General features: G+C 47.8%; 1 protein-coding gene across 1 annotated transcript; it reads right to left on the reverse strand.

The window, feature by feature from the left end:
* Positions 1-629: 629 nt before the first annotated feature.
* LOC306823719 (single-strand DNA endonuclease ASTE1-like) lies at positions 630-15,527 on the reverse strand. The gene is made up of 6 exons (XM_079343496.1): positions 15,139-15,527; positions 11,103-11,980; positions 10,555-10,848; positions 2,540-2,732; positions 2,283-2,406; positions 630-2,187 (listed from the first exon to the last, which is right to left on the reverse strand). The coding sequence occupies exons 1-6, from the start codon at positions 15,263-15,265 to the stop codon at positions 1,788-1,790; spliced, it is 2,016 nt and encodes a 671-aa protein (XP_079199622.1). The 5' UTR covers positions 15,266-15,527; the 3' UTR covers positions 630-1,787.
* Between the last annotated feature and the right edge of the window lie 263 nt (positions 15,528-15,790).

Raw genomic sequence — 15,790 nt, forward strand, 5'->3', positions numbered from 1 at the left:
AATATCGAATGATCACAGCAGAGTTTAGGTCTGGAAAAAAATTATGTAACGAGTATTTTAACTTAACAGTTTGACCAGCATCCTGTCTGTTATCAGACATTTTCTGGGGGGAGAAATTTTTTAAGGGGATTTAGTGGAATATGTCACCTTTAAACAAACTTTCAAACAAAGAGAAATTTCTCCGAACAGGAGAGATCACGGAAAATTCAACTATTTAAAACGTTTAACAAAATACCAAAGACAAGTGATCTGGATCTTATTTATAAGGCGACACTCGACCTGCTTCACTCTTCCATGTGTAATTGTATTCTTGTGCTGGAAGCTTCAGTCTTCACTTAGTCACTAAAGTAAATCTTATCTGATCCCAAAGTGCATCTTGAAATGGGGAAAAGGAGTTTCAGGATTAGATTGGACCAGAAAAGCTTTGAAGGCCCCCCCACACACACACGGCTGTTTTGGACGCCCCTGGGTTTGCCAGATATGAGAGCAGTTATCAGGTCAACAGGTGCTGCAGCGATGGAAGCAGAGGGACACAAAAACACAAAGACGACCTCCAACATCTGTCAAAGAAAGACAGAATAATGCTCGTAGGTGCGCAGACCATGATGAAGGTTTACACGCTGCATGATAAAGATGAAGTACGTGATTTATTCTATTTATTTGATTTGTTACAGACACATTCAAATGTTTTTATTACATAAAGGTATAAAAAACTGCATTCAAAATATAAAACCTGTTTGTACTTTAAAGACATATATACCAACAGCCAGAAATATGAATATATATTATGTTTTTGTAAATGTAATTTAATAAATCGACAAAACAATTGATTGTTTATTTCCTAACAACATTAAAACAACATAAAAATAATTTTAATAAATAAAAAAAACAGAACAGTAGTATTCAAAAAAGGAGCAGGAAGAAGTATAAAACGTATACATTTCAACCCATATTACATTTCTTCTCTTAGTTTCAAGATTATTACCATCTTGACGATTATTTACAACACGTACAAATATTTACCCGGTTTGTTTGCCTCCTTAAAGGTATAACAATCCCAGTGTATGTGTATGTGTCACTGTAAGGTAACCTCCTCTCTGGATTGCATATAAGGATTTGAAATGTGAAGGTTTGGGAGAGAACGCTGCAGACTGCGGCCTCCTCTCCAAGCTGCGTGTTATTAAAGAGATCTGATTCAGACGCCGAAGTCTGAAGTTCTTCTGAGACTTAGCAACTCTCCACCTCACAAAGGAGAATTTCCACGACATTATGGCGACGAGGGATGGGGATGGACGTTCCACTGATTGCTTCCTGAGCCTGGACTGAAGGAAGCTGCCGGTGGGGAAAATTCCGCTCCGACAAACGGAGATTTTGGATCCCACCTGACGTCAGGTACAGGGTGCAGACAGCGGACGCTCTATCTAAGTGAGTACGGCGTTTGAATCATTTGCTCAATTTCTAAAAGCCTAGGTAGCTGAAATTATTTTTATTTATTTTTTTCTCTCAGTTTGAGAAAATCTTCATCCTGTAAAAAGTCTTTCTCGCTCCTGCTCACAGTTTGACACCTCAGGAGGGTCTCTCTTCAGGGCTGAGACACTTTGTGAACAACGTTCATATTTAAAAACAATCTAGTCTGAACTTTAAGGGGAAACTCTTAGAAAATCTCCTGATTCAGAATTTTCTCATTCAAAGCGACTCGGTGCTTAGGAGGCTTCGTGAATTCGGCCCCTGGTGTTGTCATGATAAAAACAGCGCCACGTCAGGACTAAAGGAGGTCAGTGAGACCCTCAGTCAGTGAGGATGTCCTGGCCCCTGCACTCCTGTTTACGAGCCATGATCGGATTGTCACAGCGGCTGCTCCTCTCCTTCGATCTGAACCGAGTCCTCACGGACAGCTTATAATCCAGAAAAAGCTCCTTGTGCACTTGGACAGCACTGCTGACTTCTTCTTCCTCATACAGGTAGAAGAAGTCCTTCAGGGTGGCAGTCAGGTCCTTTACGGGGTCCTGTTCCCGCTGTTTCACTCTCACCAGTGTCAACGCCTTCTCAGAGTGAAGACTTTGAACGATGGCGAGCATGCTGTGGTACTCTCTCGTTTCCTCGGGTTCGCTCTTCAAAAACTTTTTCAGTTTTTGTTTCGTCCTCAACATGTGGACCAGCCTGTGGACCAACGTTCCCTCGTAACACCTGGAGGACATCAGGGGGAAAAGATGGAGATTTATCATCACAGGTGCCACTTAGCTGACGTCAGGAAGTGAAGTTTGCTGTGTCCTTGAACTCACCGTGCGATCTGTGGTTCAGGTAAGGGGAAGCCCAGCAGCTGGTTCATGTAGACGCTCTGCCTCAGGCATCCCTGCCATTGGTTGAAGGAGTGGAGGACATCAGGGTCCAGGGGTAGATTCAGAGCTGAATCACAAACACACACTGAGGATTGAACAGTGCTCTTTCTTGCATTGCTCCTTACATCTCCATAAATAATGAGACAATAAACAGCAGATTCATCCTGAGAGTTAACATTATGTTGGGACTCATTTATTACCTGCTCTTTGTCCATGACTTATTCCCAGCAGGAGCGCCTTCAGCAGAGTCTCGTCCGGTTTAGGCTCGGCTCTCTGCAGCCAGAAACAGGTAACTGCCACCAGGAGGCGCAGGTGAGGCTGCAGTCCTTCCAGAGAGGCCTCAGGTACCCCCAGAGCCTCCAGTAACACCTGCAGACGCACAGAGGGCTCCACCTGGAGACAAGAGGTCAAAGGTTAATGGGGAACAGTGTGGTTAAATTCAATACTACTTTGTTTATAGCACACCAGATTGAAACAGAATATATTTAAATAAACCTGCTGCATTCTGTTTCCTGTTCTCCAGGATGTTTTTCTCCACTCTATAGTTCATAGTTGATTCTGTTCAACTGCACGGAGCATGGATAGAAAGACACAGATTCTTGTAATAGTGTGGACTCTACTGCCCCCTCATGATGGGGAGAGAGAGAGAGAGAGAGAGAGAGAGAGAGAGAGAGAGAGAGAGAGAGATGAGGAACAGTTCTATTTCGTATAGGCTTCGCCCTCTAAGGCTATCGCTATTGGGTTTATCCCTCGCGCGCATGCGCAGCACTGAAGAGTTGTAGTCCACGCCCACCCACGAGGTGGGCCCCTCCCACGGTCAACCTGCCGGTATATAAGCGGCTGGGACCGTGTGTTCTGTTCCCTCTTTTCTTCAGCGAGTAAGTATGCAACAAGCACCTGTAAGAGAAACATAAATTAACCATGTCTACCTCTTCCATCCGTGTGTGTCCAGAGTGTCAGACCGGGTACATCATGCCGGCTGATTCCCACCGTCTCTGTGAGGCCTGCCTTGGGCCAGAGCATGCCAGCCTGGCTTTAACTTCACGGGCAATGGGTAGCAGCTGCCTACGCCTTCCCCGTGATGACCTGCAGCGGAGAGCGGAAGCCTTCGCTGTAGCTGCAGAGCCGGTGTGGCAGGTGGGGGAATGCACAACGGAACGGGAGATGGACATGTTGGACCATGGAGAGGAGTCTGCGGATTCACCGTACTCCATCCGTGGGTCAGTGTCAGGGTTCCCATCCCTCCCCCCCCCCCCTTGCGGGAGGGCTCGCCGAGTCAGATTGCCCAGGCTTCCCTGGGAATCGGGCTGCGAGCGGCTCCCGGCCCCCGCCGTCGGTGGGGACCGGGAGCCGCTCGGATAGTTCAGAGAGCCGAATTAAATTGCCCAGGCTCCCCTGGGAATCAGGCTGCGGGCGGCTCTCGGCCCCCGCCAGTGGTGGGGGCTGGGAGCCGCTCTCGGCCCCCGCCGGTGGTGGGGGGTCTGCTTCAGGAGCTGCCGGGAATCATTAGAACGGCTGCAGCCCGACGGGGCCTCACTGTGCCGGTGGCACGTGAGGTGGAGCCGATCGATGAGATGGCGGGGGATTTTCCGCTTCTCCGGCCGGTCCGGCGAGACCCGGTGTGGCCGCGGTTCCCGGCTTTGATCCCCTATTAGGAGGGGGCAGCGGCGGATCCGAGGCTCTTGAGGGCTCCGGTCTCCACCTACACTTCCATCACAAAAGTGGGGGGGGGTGGCGGACCGTGGGTTCCCTCCGGTGCCGCCTTTGGAGGCTAACCTGACGGCCGTTTTCGGGGTCCGGGCCGGGGGTTCGGGGCGGCGTCCTGTCCCTCCTTCGAGCCGGGATCTGTTAACAGAGCGCCTGACGGACAGGTCGCACCAGTGTGCCTACCAGGCCTCTGCTGCGGCTAATAAAATTTGTCCCTGTTGGCTCATTCCATGTCGAGACTGGCAGTCTAGTCCCACAATGAGCGTACAGCCAGCTCGTTTTTTTGTGCTAAGGAAACCCAGCGGGGCTGTATGAGCCAACTGCGACGTCGGCCGCGAGACACCTGCTATCTCCTCAGTCCTTTTTTTCACCGGAGTGTTCCTCACTCAGTGAGTTCTCCGGCGGACAGGTGGGGGGGGGGGGCCATCATGAGCCCACGAGCGCTGGCTCGGCGCGTCGTTTGGACCTTTCTCTCCCGTCTCCATCCTGTGTGTGAGCTTCTGCGGGCTCCCCAACAGCCCTGTCGATTCGGCCCCCTCTTGGGCTGCACGGGAGCTTGCTCCTCATGCAGTGGTCGGGGCGCTGACGTGGCTGATGGACAGGGGGCGGAGCCTCCTCTACATGTACGCCCGCTCTCGGAGCATTACTCCGTGTGGCGGCACGTATGTTCCCTGGACAGCTGGCTGGACAGACTGCTTCAACGGGGTTACACCCTGCAGTTTGTGTCTCCCCCTCCACGATTCAATGGGGTAGTGGAGACGATGATGCCATCCGGGGAGGGACGCCTGGCTCTTCGGTCAGAGCTGCAGGAGCTCTTGACGAAGGGTGCCATCTCCAGAGTGGAGCGAGAGGAGGAGAGCCGGGGTTATTACCCCGCTACTTCTCTCGTGCGGAAGAAGACAGGCGGGATAAGGCCCATCCTCGACCTGTCTTTTTCTAATAAATCGATTGTGGTCAGACCATTTTCATATGTTGACAATCAACATATGGAGTGTGTTCACCAGGACGACTGGTTCACGTCCATCGACCTAAAGGACGCCTACTTCCATGTCCCCATCCTCCCGAAACACAGGCAGCTCCTGCGCTTCGCGTCCGGTTATTTCCTGGCCCCACGCACTTTCTCCAAGTGCATAGAAGCAGCTCTGGCTCCGCTTCACCGGGCAGGGATGAGAGTGTTATCTTGTCTGGACGACCTGTTGTTACAGGCTCGCTCCAGAGAAGAAGTAGCTCTCATCTCATCAAGTAAGTCTCATCTGTCGAGCTTGGGGTTCATCGTGAACTGGGCGAAAAGCTCCTCCATCCCATCCCGGTCCAAAATGTACCTGGGGGTGATGTTGGACTCGGCCGACATGTCAGCGCGGCTCCCCCAGCAGAGGGTGGAGGCGCTGAGAGGATTATTAAGCCGAGTGAAGCCACACAGCACGGTGACAGCTCTCACTGTCATGCGGCTGCTGGGCATGATGGCGGCGGCCCATGTCGTTATTCCTCTGGGCCTGCCCCACATGAGACGTCTGCAGCGGTGTTTCTTTGTTAACGCATCGATCCCCGGCTGCAGCGGAAAACGTCTGCTCCGCGTTCCTTTATCCGCGTTCCTTTATCCGCGTTCCTTTATCCGCTGGATTGGATTGGCCCACTGGGGGAGTCCCTGCGTGACGTCAGCGGGGATTCCCTTGGGAAGGGCTACGACATAGAAATCGACCTAAAGGACGCATACTTCCATGTCTTCATCCTCCCGAAACACAGGCAGTACCTGTGCTTCGCGTTCGAGGGGACATCGTACCAATACAACCGTCTGCCGTTCGGTTATTCCCTGGCTCCGCGCACTTTCTCCAAGTGCGTAGAAGCAGCTCTGGCTCCGCTTCACCGGGCAGGGATGAGAGTGTTATTTTATCTGGACGACCTGTTGTTACTGGCTCGCTCCAGAGAGGAAGCAGCCCTCCAGATGAGGGCGCTCCTGTCTCATCTATCGAGCTTAGGGTTCATAGTGAACTGGGCGAAAAGCTCCCCCATCCCATCCCGGTCCATAATGTACCTGGGGGTGATGTTGGACTCGGCCGACATGTCAGCGCGGCTCCCTCAGCAGAGGGTTGGAGGCGCTGAGAGGACTATTAAGCCGAGTGAAGCCACACAGCACGGTGACAGATCTCACTGTCATGCGGCTGCTGGGCATGCCGGCCCATGTCGTTATTCCTCTGGGCCTGCCCCACATGAGACGTCTGCAGCGGTGTTTCTTTGTTAACGCATCGATCCCCGGCTGCAGCGGAGACGTCTGTTCCGCGTTCCTTTATCCATTGTATTGGACTTGGCCCTGGGAAGGGCTACGTCACGTATCACAAAAGAAAAGAAAAATACAGAGAAAAAGTTTTTTCACAGACGCATCCCTCTGCTAAAAAAATCATCATGTGCTGATCAGCACAGACAACAGGGCGTCAGCCCAGCTTCTCGGCATAGCCAGAAAGCTGCTGGTCTGGGCGAGCACACGGTTACTTTCTCTCCGTGCTCTGTATGTCCCCGGCGAACTAAACCGGGGAGCGGACATCATGTCAAGGAAGGGTCCTCGTCCGGGATCTTGGACCCTTCATGCAGACCTGGTTTCCCAGTTATGGGAAAGGTTCGGCAGAGCAGAGGTGGACATGTTCGCAGCACGCGAAAATGCACAGTGCCCCCTTTGGTTCTCCCTGAGCGCAAAGGACGACCCTCCTCTCAGGGTGGACGCCTTTTCGCACCGGCTATAGCCGAGGACGTTCATTTTTGCATTTCCCCCTGTCCCGTTGATTTCGAGCTTCCTGGACAGAGTGAGGAAGGAGAAGCTGTGCGCCATCCTGATCGCCCCGCTGCGCGAGCATGCGATGTGGTTCCCGTGTTTACGTCAGATGACGTCAGGCGAGCCCTGGGAAATCCCTTGGAGGGGGGATGCCCTCTCGCAGGCAGGGGCGTGCTCACGAGCCACCCGATCATCGGCCAGCGTCTCTGGGCTTGGCCGCTGAGCGGACACATCTGGTAAGTATGGGGCTGGCTCAGGATGTGGTGCGCACTATTCAAGGCGCTCGGGCTGCCTCCACAACGGCATCTTACGCCGCAAAGTGGGCTGCGTTTCAACGCTGGTACGGAGAGAGAGAACTCTCCGCTACTGCGTGTCCTCTACCTCAAGTGCTTTCTTTCCTCCAGTTCTTAGTGGACCGAAATCTGGCATTTAGCACTATCAAAACATACACGGCTGCAGTTTCATCATGCCACGAAGGTTTTGGTGACCGTTCGGTGTTGGCCACCCGCTGGTGAAGCGGTGTTTAAAAGGGGTACAGAGGCTTTGGCCGGTGGTGCGCAGCCTGGCCCCGCAATGGGATTGGCACTGGTGCTGCGCGCACTGATTGTGGCGCCGTTTGAGCCTTTGGATCAGATTCCCCTACGTTTTCTGTCGGCTAAAACGGTTTTGCTCTTAGCTCTGACGTCAGCAAAACGTGTCAGTGAGCTGTCAGCTCTCTCTGTGGCTCCGTCCTGCCTCAGGATTCAGGAGGACGGTAGTTCGGCTGTATTACGGCCAAACCCGGCGTTCATGCCAAAAGTCATCACTAGCGAGTTCAAGTCGCGAGTGATCACGCTGGAGGGGTTTTTTCCTCCTCCCCACACATCTGGGGAGCAGGTGACCTCTCACCTACTGTGCCCAGTGCGCGCTCTGGCATGCTATGTTGCGCGCACAGCTGCCATACGCTGTTCCCAGCAGCTGTTTGTACACTACAGGGCACATTCTGTGGGACAGCCCCTGTCAACACAGCGGCTGTCACACTGGCTGTGTGACGCCATCACACAGGCTTTTATCGCCTCAGGAGCTGAGCCTCCGGCGGGCATTCAGGCGCTCTCCACCAGGGGAGTTGCTTCCTCGGCTGCCCTGCACGGGGGCGTGACGGTGGACGACATCTGCACGGCAGCTTCGTGGTCCTCTCCGTGCTCCTTTGTGCGTTTTTATCTACGGGATGCTTCCCGTTTCTCAATGTCTCACTCAGTGCTCAGCACTCTGTCTGCGTAAGAGTGGGATGTTCCATTTTTTCCCCTGATGCTGTCAGGCGGAAAATGGTTGTTCGGGGTGTTGTTGTGCTTGTGGTACCTTCCGGACCCAGTGTGGCATTGACTACATCCTGCTTCGCCTCTAACCCAATAGCGATAGCCTTAGAGGGCGAAGCCTATACGAAATAGAACGTTAGTTACGTACTGTAACTCCAGATTCTATGAGTATAGGCGCAGCCCTCTAAGCGGTGGGCCCCACTGACTCCGTAACGGCTGAAGAAAAGCCCTTTATTGGGGAACAGAACACACGGTCCCTTCCGGTTATATACCGGCAGGTTGACCGTGGGAGGGGCCCACATCGTGGGTGGGCGTGGACTACAACTCGTCAGTGCTGCGCATGCGCGCGAGGGATAAACCCAATAGCGATAGCCTTAGAGGGCTGCGCCTATACTCATAGAATCTGGAGTTACAGTACGTAACTAACGTTTTTGAGTTACACTTTTAATGTTTCCTGTTAATTAGATATGTACATTACAGAAAATGTAATGCAGCCGTTTGATTACATAGATTAATCTCGAGTTATTCAGGAGATTTCCATAAATGTGAAGGGGTTTTACATACGTATTTAATCTACCAGAATAAATCTCTTCTCTATGAATCTGGGCTGATAATCAGTATCAGTGTAACAGACTTAAATCACTCTTCTTTGAGTAACCAGTTATTGTAAAGTGTTATTTTATTTGTGCAATTTTTGATTTCAACGGGTCTTTTATTTTGGTAATCACTGGGCAGAAGTGAACGTTCTATCTAAAAATGCATGACTTGATATAAACAAGGGAAACAGATATGCGGAGCAGAGAACAAGAGAGGGACACTATCTTATTGTGTAAATTAAGCGCCTCGCTGGAAGGGGAACAAGGTATTTCTATGGTTTAATTGTTTAATTGTGCATTGCTTATATGGTCATGCTAATTTTAAGTTCTTTTCTGTGGTCACGCTAGCTTTTTGGCACCTTAGCATTGTTTTATTTACCGTAAATTCCGGACTATAAGCCGCTACTTTTTTCCCACACTTCGAGCACTGCGGCTTCTACTCCGGTGCGGCTAATGCATGGATTTTTTATGGGGGACAATGAGCTTCTGCCGCAAAAACATTTGACTTCGTCACGTCGGATCTTAATATCAGTCATTTTGCGCTTCATGCACGCACCCTCATGATGGAAAACACACGGAGAAATACATATGATGTAGCTTTCAAGTTAAAGGCGATCGACCTGGCTGTCAAAGAAGCTAACAGAGCTGCTGCACGTTAAGATGACACTGACAGCGACAACAGAGACTGAGGAAGTGAGTAATGAAGTCATTCTGAGGCAGTGAATGGATGGACTTTTTCTTGTGAAATATATTACGGTCATCTTTTTCATCAGCCGTGTTACAGACACCGTCGGCTAGGCTTCGTATTGTAACGGTTCATGTTGTAAAGTCAGTAGTTGATAATGTGTTCATAATTCCGATTATGTGGAGAGTCAGTGAATGCACCAGCGAGAACGTGTTGAGTGGCTGTATGAGAGAACGCTGGGGGAGAAAGTTGGATTGTTACGGCAAGTTATGTGTTGCTCTCTGCTGTAAACGGCGTGGTCACGGCCGACAGTGATCGGGTTATTAAAAGTTATTATTTGAACGCTCTCGTCGTCCTTTAACGTCCGTACGGACGCTACAGTATTTGCGGATGTTACCGGTAGCCTACGTCTGTGTAAATAGCTCTTGTTATAGCGTGGACACCTGCGGCTTATAATCAAGTGCGGCTTATATATGTACAAATACATTTATTTACTTAATTTTAGCCGGTGCGGCTTATATCCAGGTGCGCTCAATAGTACGGAATTTACGGTACCTGTGTTTGAAAGAGCTAATTGTATGCTATTCATTATTTAACTCTTACGTTGTTTCATGGAGAAACTAGATTTATGTTCACAATAAGGACTAAAGCTGAACATAAATAAAGACTCTAAAACATCCGTAAGCTTCACCATTGTCTGGCTGGGGTTCGCTACAATCAGACTAGATCAAGTGATTTGCTAAAGTTGAGGGTCCATCAGTTAGCACCATCATTGGGAAAACATAATTTACTTTTAGTGCTGCACACACCTGGAACACACTTACAAAACACATTCAAACTCAATACAATGGTTACCATGGTTACCACCTGTGCTCACGAGTGTAAACTATCATGCCTGCTGTGCCACTTATTCTTCTGGTCTTATCATCTGCGTATTTTGTCTTTGGTGTGTTCGTCAATAATTTCTGGAGAACATGTGATGGTAAAATGTAAATTTTCAGGAGTGAAGATGTAAAAAAAACAGCTTTCGTAAAGTTTGGCATTAGATGGGAGGTAAAAGTTGGGTAGCATCTGCTCGTGTATTGTCAGTGAAGAAAGAATTCTATGGGTGATAATAGTGAGAGCACTCAACACAGTCATGCAAGGAACAAACGTCTGAAAGCTTCACCTGGTTCAGTGACTTGAGGTCCAGGTCTTCAGGGACCCCGCTGGCAGCAGGTTGGACTTGGAAGGTTTTCAGCTCGAAGCCTTCTCTGTCATGCTCCTCCACTGGAGTCTCTCCTCTGCCCAGCAGCAGCCTGTACATCACCTGGCGTATCGGCCTGGATGTCAGGTGAGCACTGGGAAAGTCTGCCCTGTCCACCAGGCAGCTGAGGTTAATACTTTTGCGCATTAGCACATGGAAGAAGTTTGAATTCAGCCGTGCCTGCATCAACGGCTGCAAGACCCAACCTGCCATCTTCTGGAGGACAGGACAAAACTACATTTAACCAGGTGTGTTCAAATGTTCTTTATATTATACTGAAAGGTCTGAGATGGTTGAGCGTTTTAGCAGACATTAAATACTATCTTTGTTCATCAAAATTAAGATGAGAGTTCATCCTTTGACTGGTTTAACTTCCCAGAGTCCAAAGGAAGGACTTTGTCTCACTGACAGTCTGAGCCTAAGAAAATGAAAATGCACCAAAACCTCTTCAATGATAACATATTAATTACCTCTTCCACTTCTGGGTATGGAGGGGCAACCCCATGAATGAAGAACCTCTTCAAGGAGCTTGGAGGAAACTGGTACGCCTCCATGCCTAGATTCAAGCCCTTCTTCACCTCTGCCTTTTTCTCCTCACTCAACTCTCCCAACAGTCCTAGTGCTGCCTCAAAGGCCTCCTCGGGTTGCTTGAACTTCTTCAGCCAGCAGAGCAGCCCCTTCAGGTGCTGTGGTGATTTCCCATTGACTTCTGGAGCAAACTGAGCCCAATTAATAGAAGCATTCATCCTGTCCAGCTTCATGAAATCATTTCCAGCCAAGGCAGCAAAGGCTGGCAGGAGCTGGCGCTCTATGTCAAAGACAATGCAGAAGCTGGAGGAGTAGTAGATCTTAGAAGGGATGTAGCTCTGTGAGTCAATCCTCTTCATCGCCTTCCAATGGAAATGAGAAATGGGCAGCAGCCCCCCTGGGAGGTCAAAGACGAAGAAGTCGCTGTCGTTGGAGAGAATCGGGCACTTCCACTCCTTGGCCAGGGCAGCGATCTCCTGGTCAGCCTCTGTATAACACTGAGCCATCGGGACCTCCAGCCGGGCCAGGGTTTGCCTGAACACCAGACTGGCCATGTGTGGCAAGACCTTGCCCTCCTGAGATTTTTGATGGCCTTCATTGATCCCATTCACAGCCTGCATGGTTCCCTCCATCGCTTGATTGGCTTTCCTGATCCGATCCATTGATCTTAATCTAACGGTTTCATCCTTCTTGGTTGTAAGATCAGCACCCCCATCCAGCACCACGTACGGTGAGATGCCGCAGTCTTTGAGGGCCTTGACAAACCTCTCAACAAGCTCCTCAAACGCAGCATACTGCCCACCCCGAATAAAGTCCAGACCTGCAAAGAAAAATGAATGAAACCACACATTTTAACGGACAAACATCATGTCTGAAAACATATTTAAGAAGTCATTTGGTTCACGTGGATGAGAGACAAGAACTCCCAGAATGCACAGCACCGCAGGTCGTTCCACTGAAGCTACGGAGCTCTACAGACATTTACTACAACACATGCAGACTTTTCCTCAACTGATTCCAAGATTTCTTTCAGAAGGAATTGGCATCTTAGAAATTCCTGGCAACAAACAGACTCTATGTCCATGGGACACTCTGTGTCCTTTGGCAAAAAGTTTGAGCTCTGACACCACCAGTCTGACCCAGCTCGAGTTAGCCTGGACTCCTTGTCCTCACATCTGCCGACAAGCAGGTCTTGTGACAAACATCCGATTTCAGCTCAAGACTGTCATCGTTTCACATCCATATCGTTTGAAATTGAAAATACTTTTTCACATTCTCGGTTCTTCTCAGCTTTCTCCACAGAGCCTGTTAGCATAGCTTCCAAGCAATATGGCCGACTTTAAGTTTTGATTCTGGCAGTGAGGTCACGCCCTTCTGTGATATGTCTGAAGCTTTAGTGGTTGAAAAAAGAGACACTTGGGATGTAGTTTTCCCTCTCTAACCACAGCAACCTCCAATAATGTAGGGTTAGGGTTAGGCTCGTTTACAGAAAACAAATATGGAGCCGTTCAGGGTAAAATGAGGGCCTGATGCACGACTGTTCAATAATACTACCAAGTTTCTAATGATACAAACCTTCATGCAAATGGGGGAAGAAACCCTTTAAATGAAAAAAAGACATTAATATGGAACTTTAAATACATTTTTAGTGTTGGTTATTTGTTTTTTTGAAGCAGGCTTTAAACATGTTCATGTCTGCTGTAAAAACAGGCTTTTTGAATCGGTGTGGATGTGACTTCCTGTGCTTCTACAGCCAGCCTCTAGTGGACACTCATGGAACTGCAGGATTTTGATACATATTGCACAATGGACAAATGGACTTTTTTTTTATCTTTTAAGGAAAAAGCTCCAAATCACCGAAAAGCAAAAATAAACACATTTTAAATGAAACACAATGTTCCTTTATAGCAGCCGAAAATCCCCTGAGAAGTTGAGTCCTCACAAACAGACTCATTTACACACAGCTCGTTCTCTGATTTATATCAGGTTACAGCAACATCAGACCTTAGTCATGTTTATTTTTATCCATGCTGTGGTCACTATGCATAACACTGTGGACCAGACTGCAATTATTACAACTGTCCAACTGATTGCTGTGAAAGTTTGTTAATGCACTATTTATCCTCCATAGGACCGATGTTAGCCTCTGACTTTTCCTGTAGCGCCACCATGTGAATCATTTTGGTAGTTTGAGTGAAATATCTGAACAGTTCAGGGATATTTTTACTGTGTGTTGTTAGGGCTTGTACACATGTGCAATAATGCAATCACATTTATTATATGTTTATATAGCTGTCTCCAAATATCATCACTTTCAGTCAAACTAACAACAGCTGAGAGCCTCTTATCAATCCGCTACACCGCACCCACTAGTCATTTTGGTTAGCTACGCACCTAACTATGGATAACACCTATCGTTCATTAAATCAAAATGAGTCATTTTATAAAGAACGCACCACCCATGCAGTGTCTGCTGAACGAAACATGAGCTAATCAGACCTATTTGGTTTTTGAACCAGGCTGTAAACATGTTGATTATAGCTGTAAAAGCAGGCTGCTTTATGGGTGTGTACGTGACTTTCTGTGTTTCTGCAGCCAGCCTCTAGTGGACACTCGAGGAAGTGCAGGGTTTTGCAAAAAGCAGGCTGCTCCCATAGTTTCATTCTTTTCATATCAATGTGGCATATTTTCTTTTGTTTGTACATTTAAATAAAGACTTTGCACATTCATTTCATGAGACAGGTTAATAGGAAACAAAGTCCCCGTGATCTAATCAGACCTATTTGGTTTTTGAAGCAGGCTGTAAACATGTTGATTTAAGCTGTAAAAGCAGGCATACTTAATGGGTGTGTATGTGTGTGTATTTTTCGCACTTCAACCAAATGAATTCCCTTTGAATGCATTTGTTGCAGTGCATCGTCAGGTGTGTTCAAATGTCTTTCTTTTGTGAAGAGAGAGAGAGAGAGAGAGAGAGAGGAGAGAGAGAGAGAGAGAGAGAGAGAGAGAGAGAGACAGAGAGAGAGAGAGACAGAGAGAGAGAGGAGAGAGAGAGAGAGAGAGAGAGAGAGAGAGAGAGAGAGAGAGAGAGAGCTATAGGGGAGCCAGAGTCAGGAACTTTCCATTGGTCGGACAGGAAACTAAAATTTTAATTGATCATCTATCTGCTCTACAGTTTACAGCTCTGTTAATTTCAAACCATGAATTATTAACTAATCATAAACCATGTACCTTCAGTGTGAGATTTTAAAGGCCCTATCTGTTGAAATTTCTTAAATCATTTGAGATGTTGATGATATTCTAAATATTTAAAATACTAAACAACACAATTCATGAATAATGTGTGCTTTTGCTCAGTTGATCAAATAGAAGTATTCTCTCAGCACTCCTCACTCAAACTGACTGCCAGCGTCCCTCCACTGACGTCACATGTTTATAATACACTGAATGTTGCAGAGAAATTATGCTAATTTGGACAAGAGGGCGGAGCTGGAGAGCATCTGACCTTCTGTCTTAGGGTCTCCATCAATGGGCATCAGTCTCTGGATTTCATGCTCTGACAGTTTGTGCACGAGCCCAAAAAACGGTTCAAAGACTTTTTCATATTTAGCTTCTTAACTTTGCACTAAATTGATGCATTTTTCTCCCGGAGTCCCAGTCCAGCGTCAATGTACATTTATAGGGAGTTTTTATGGAGGAATTATGAAGCTTTTCATTCTTTAACAACAAATATTAGACTCAAATAAACTCCCATTACACTGACGTCATCCAGTTAAGCGCTGTTAGGCATTACACGTTATGTAACAGATATAAGAGGTAAACAAAGCTTTAAATGAAAAATAAATGAAACATTTAAATGATTTATAAGAAGTCTGCAGACTGGCTGGTTGGTCAAACATAAAGGTAAAGTATATTAGCTGCCCTGTAGACTTATAAAGTATAGAATAATAAACTGCAATGACAGCTTTTTATTTTACTCACGTGAGCCCAAGTACAGTTGGTAAAGGAAGTTGCTGCCGTCGATCACCAGCCGACTCTCCTTGAACTTGACGTCCCGGTAGACCTTCGGGTTGGTCTCTATCAAAGTGGTCAGGCCTTGAACCCCCATCCTTGGTCTGTTTTGTTTTTGACGCTCCGCTGTCAGCTGCGCTCTTTATACCGACTCTGTTTCCTTAAGTTTCACTTTCCTGTCATCACATTGACGTGACTGTCAGCATCAGCAGCTGTAATCAGCCCGCACGCAGTCACTCATGTCACTCTTATCTGTTCCGAAAGTGCATCTTGAAACCAGTGGGTGTGGACTGTAGCTGTTTCCGTTCTACGTTCGTGAAGCTTTTTTACGGCCCTCATGGGCGCTGTCATCTTGGAATTTTGACGTCATTTGCAACTGATAGAATATTAGGCCTTTTTCTGCTTATAATGTGTTTACTGCAATAAAGTTTCATCACCCGGTCCAAAGCAAAGGTTTGATATTTACAGTTTGAATGATTGTTGTTCACATTTATATTATACCAGTTATTTTATCATGTTTTATTCTAGGTTTGTGTGTGTTAGTAAAATTGTCTGACTTTTCAGTGAGGTGTTTGTGTGAAGAGGGCTTGCAGAAGTGCATTCCAACATGTGTTTGATGTGG

This window comes from Symphodus melops, assembly GCF_947650265.1.
Source record: "Symphodus melops genome assembly, chromosome: 5".
In the NCBI taxonomy this organism is placed as follows: Eukaryota; Metazoa; Chordata; class Actinopteri; order Labriformes; family Labridae; genus Symphodus; species Symphodus melops.

What these genes read in the sequence shown, in the direction of transcription:
- LOC306823719 (XM_079343496.1), bottom strand. Translation starts at nt 15,265, where the DNA reads ATGGGGGTTCAAGGCCTGACCACTTTGATAGAGACCAACCCGAAGGTC. An exon ending in CATACCCAGAAGTGGAAGAG is followed by an intron (nt 10,849 to 11,102) that starts GTAATTAATATG and finishes CCTGTCCTCCAG; the next exon opens with AAGATGGCAGGTTGGGTCTT. An exon ending in AAGTCATGGACAAAGAGCAG is followed by an intron (nt 2,407 to 2,539) that starts GTAATAAATGAG and finishes TTTGTGATTCAG; the next exon opens with CTCTGAATCTACCCCTGGAC.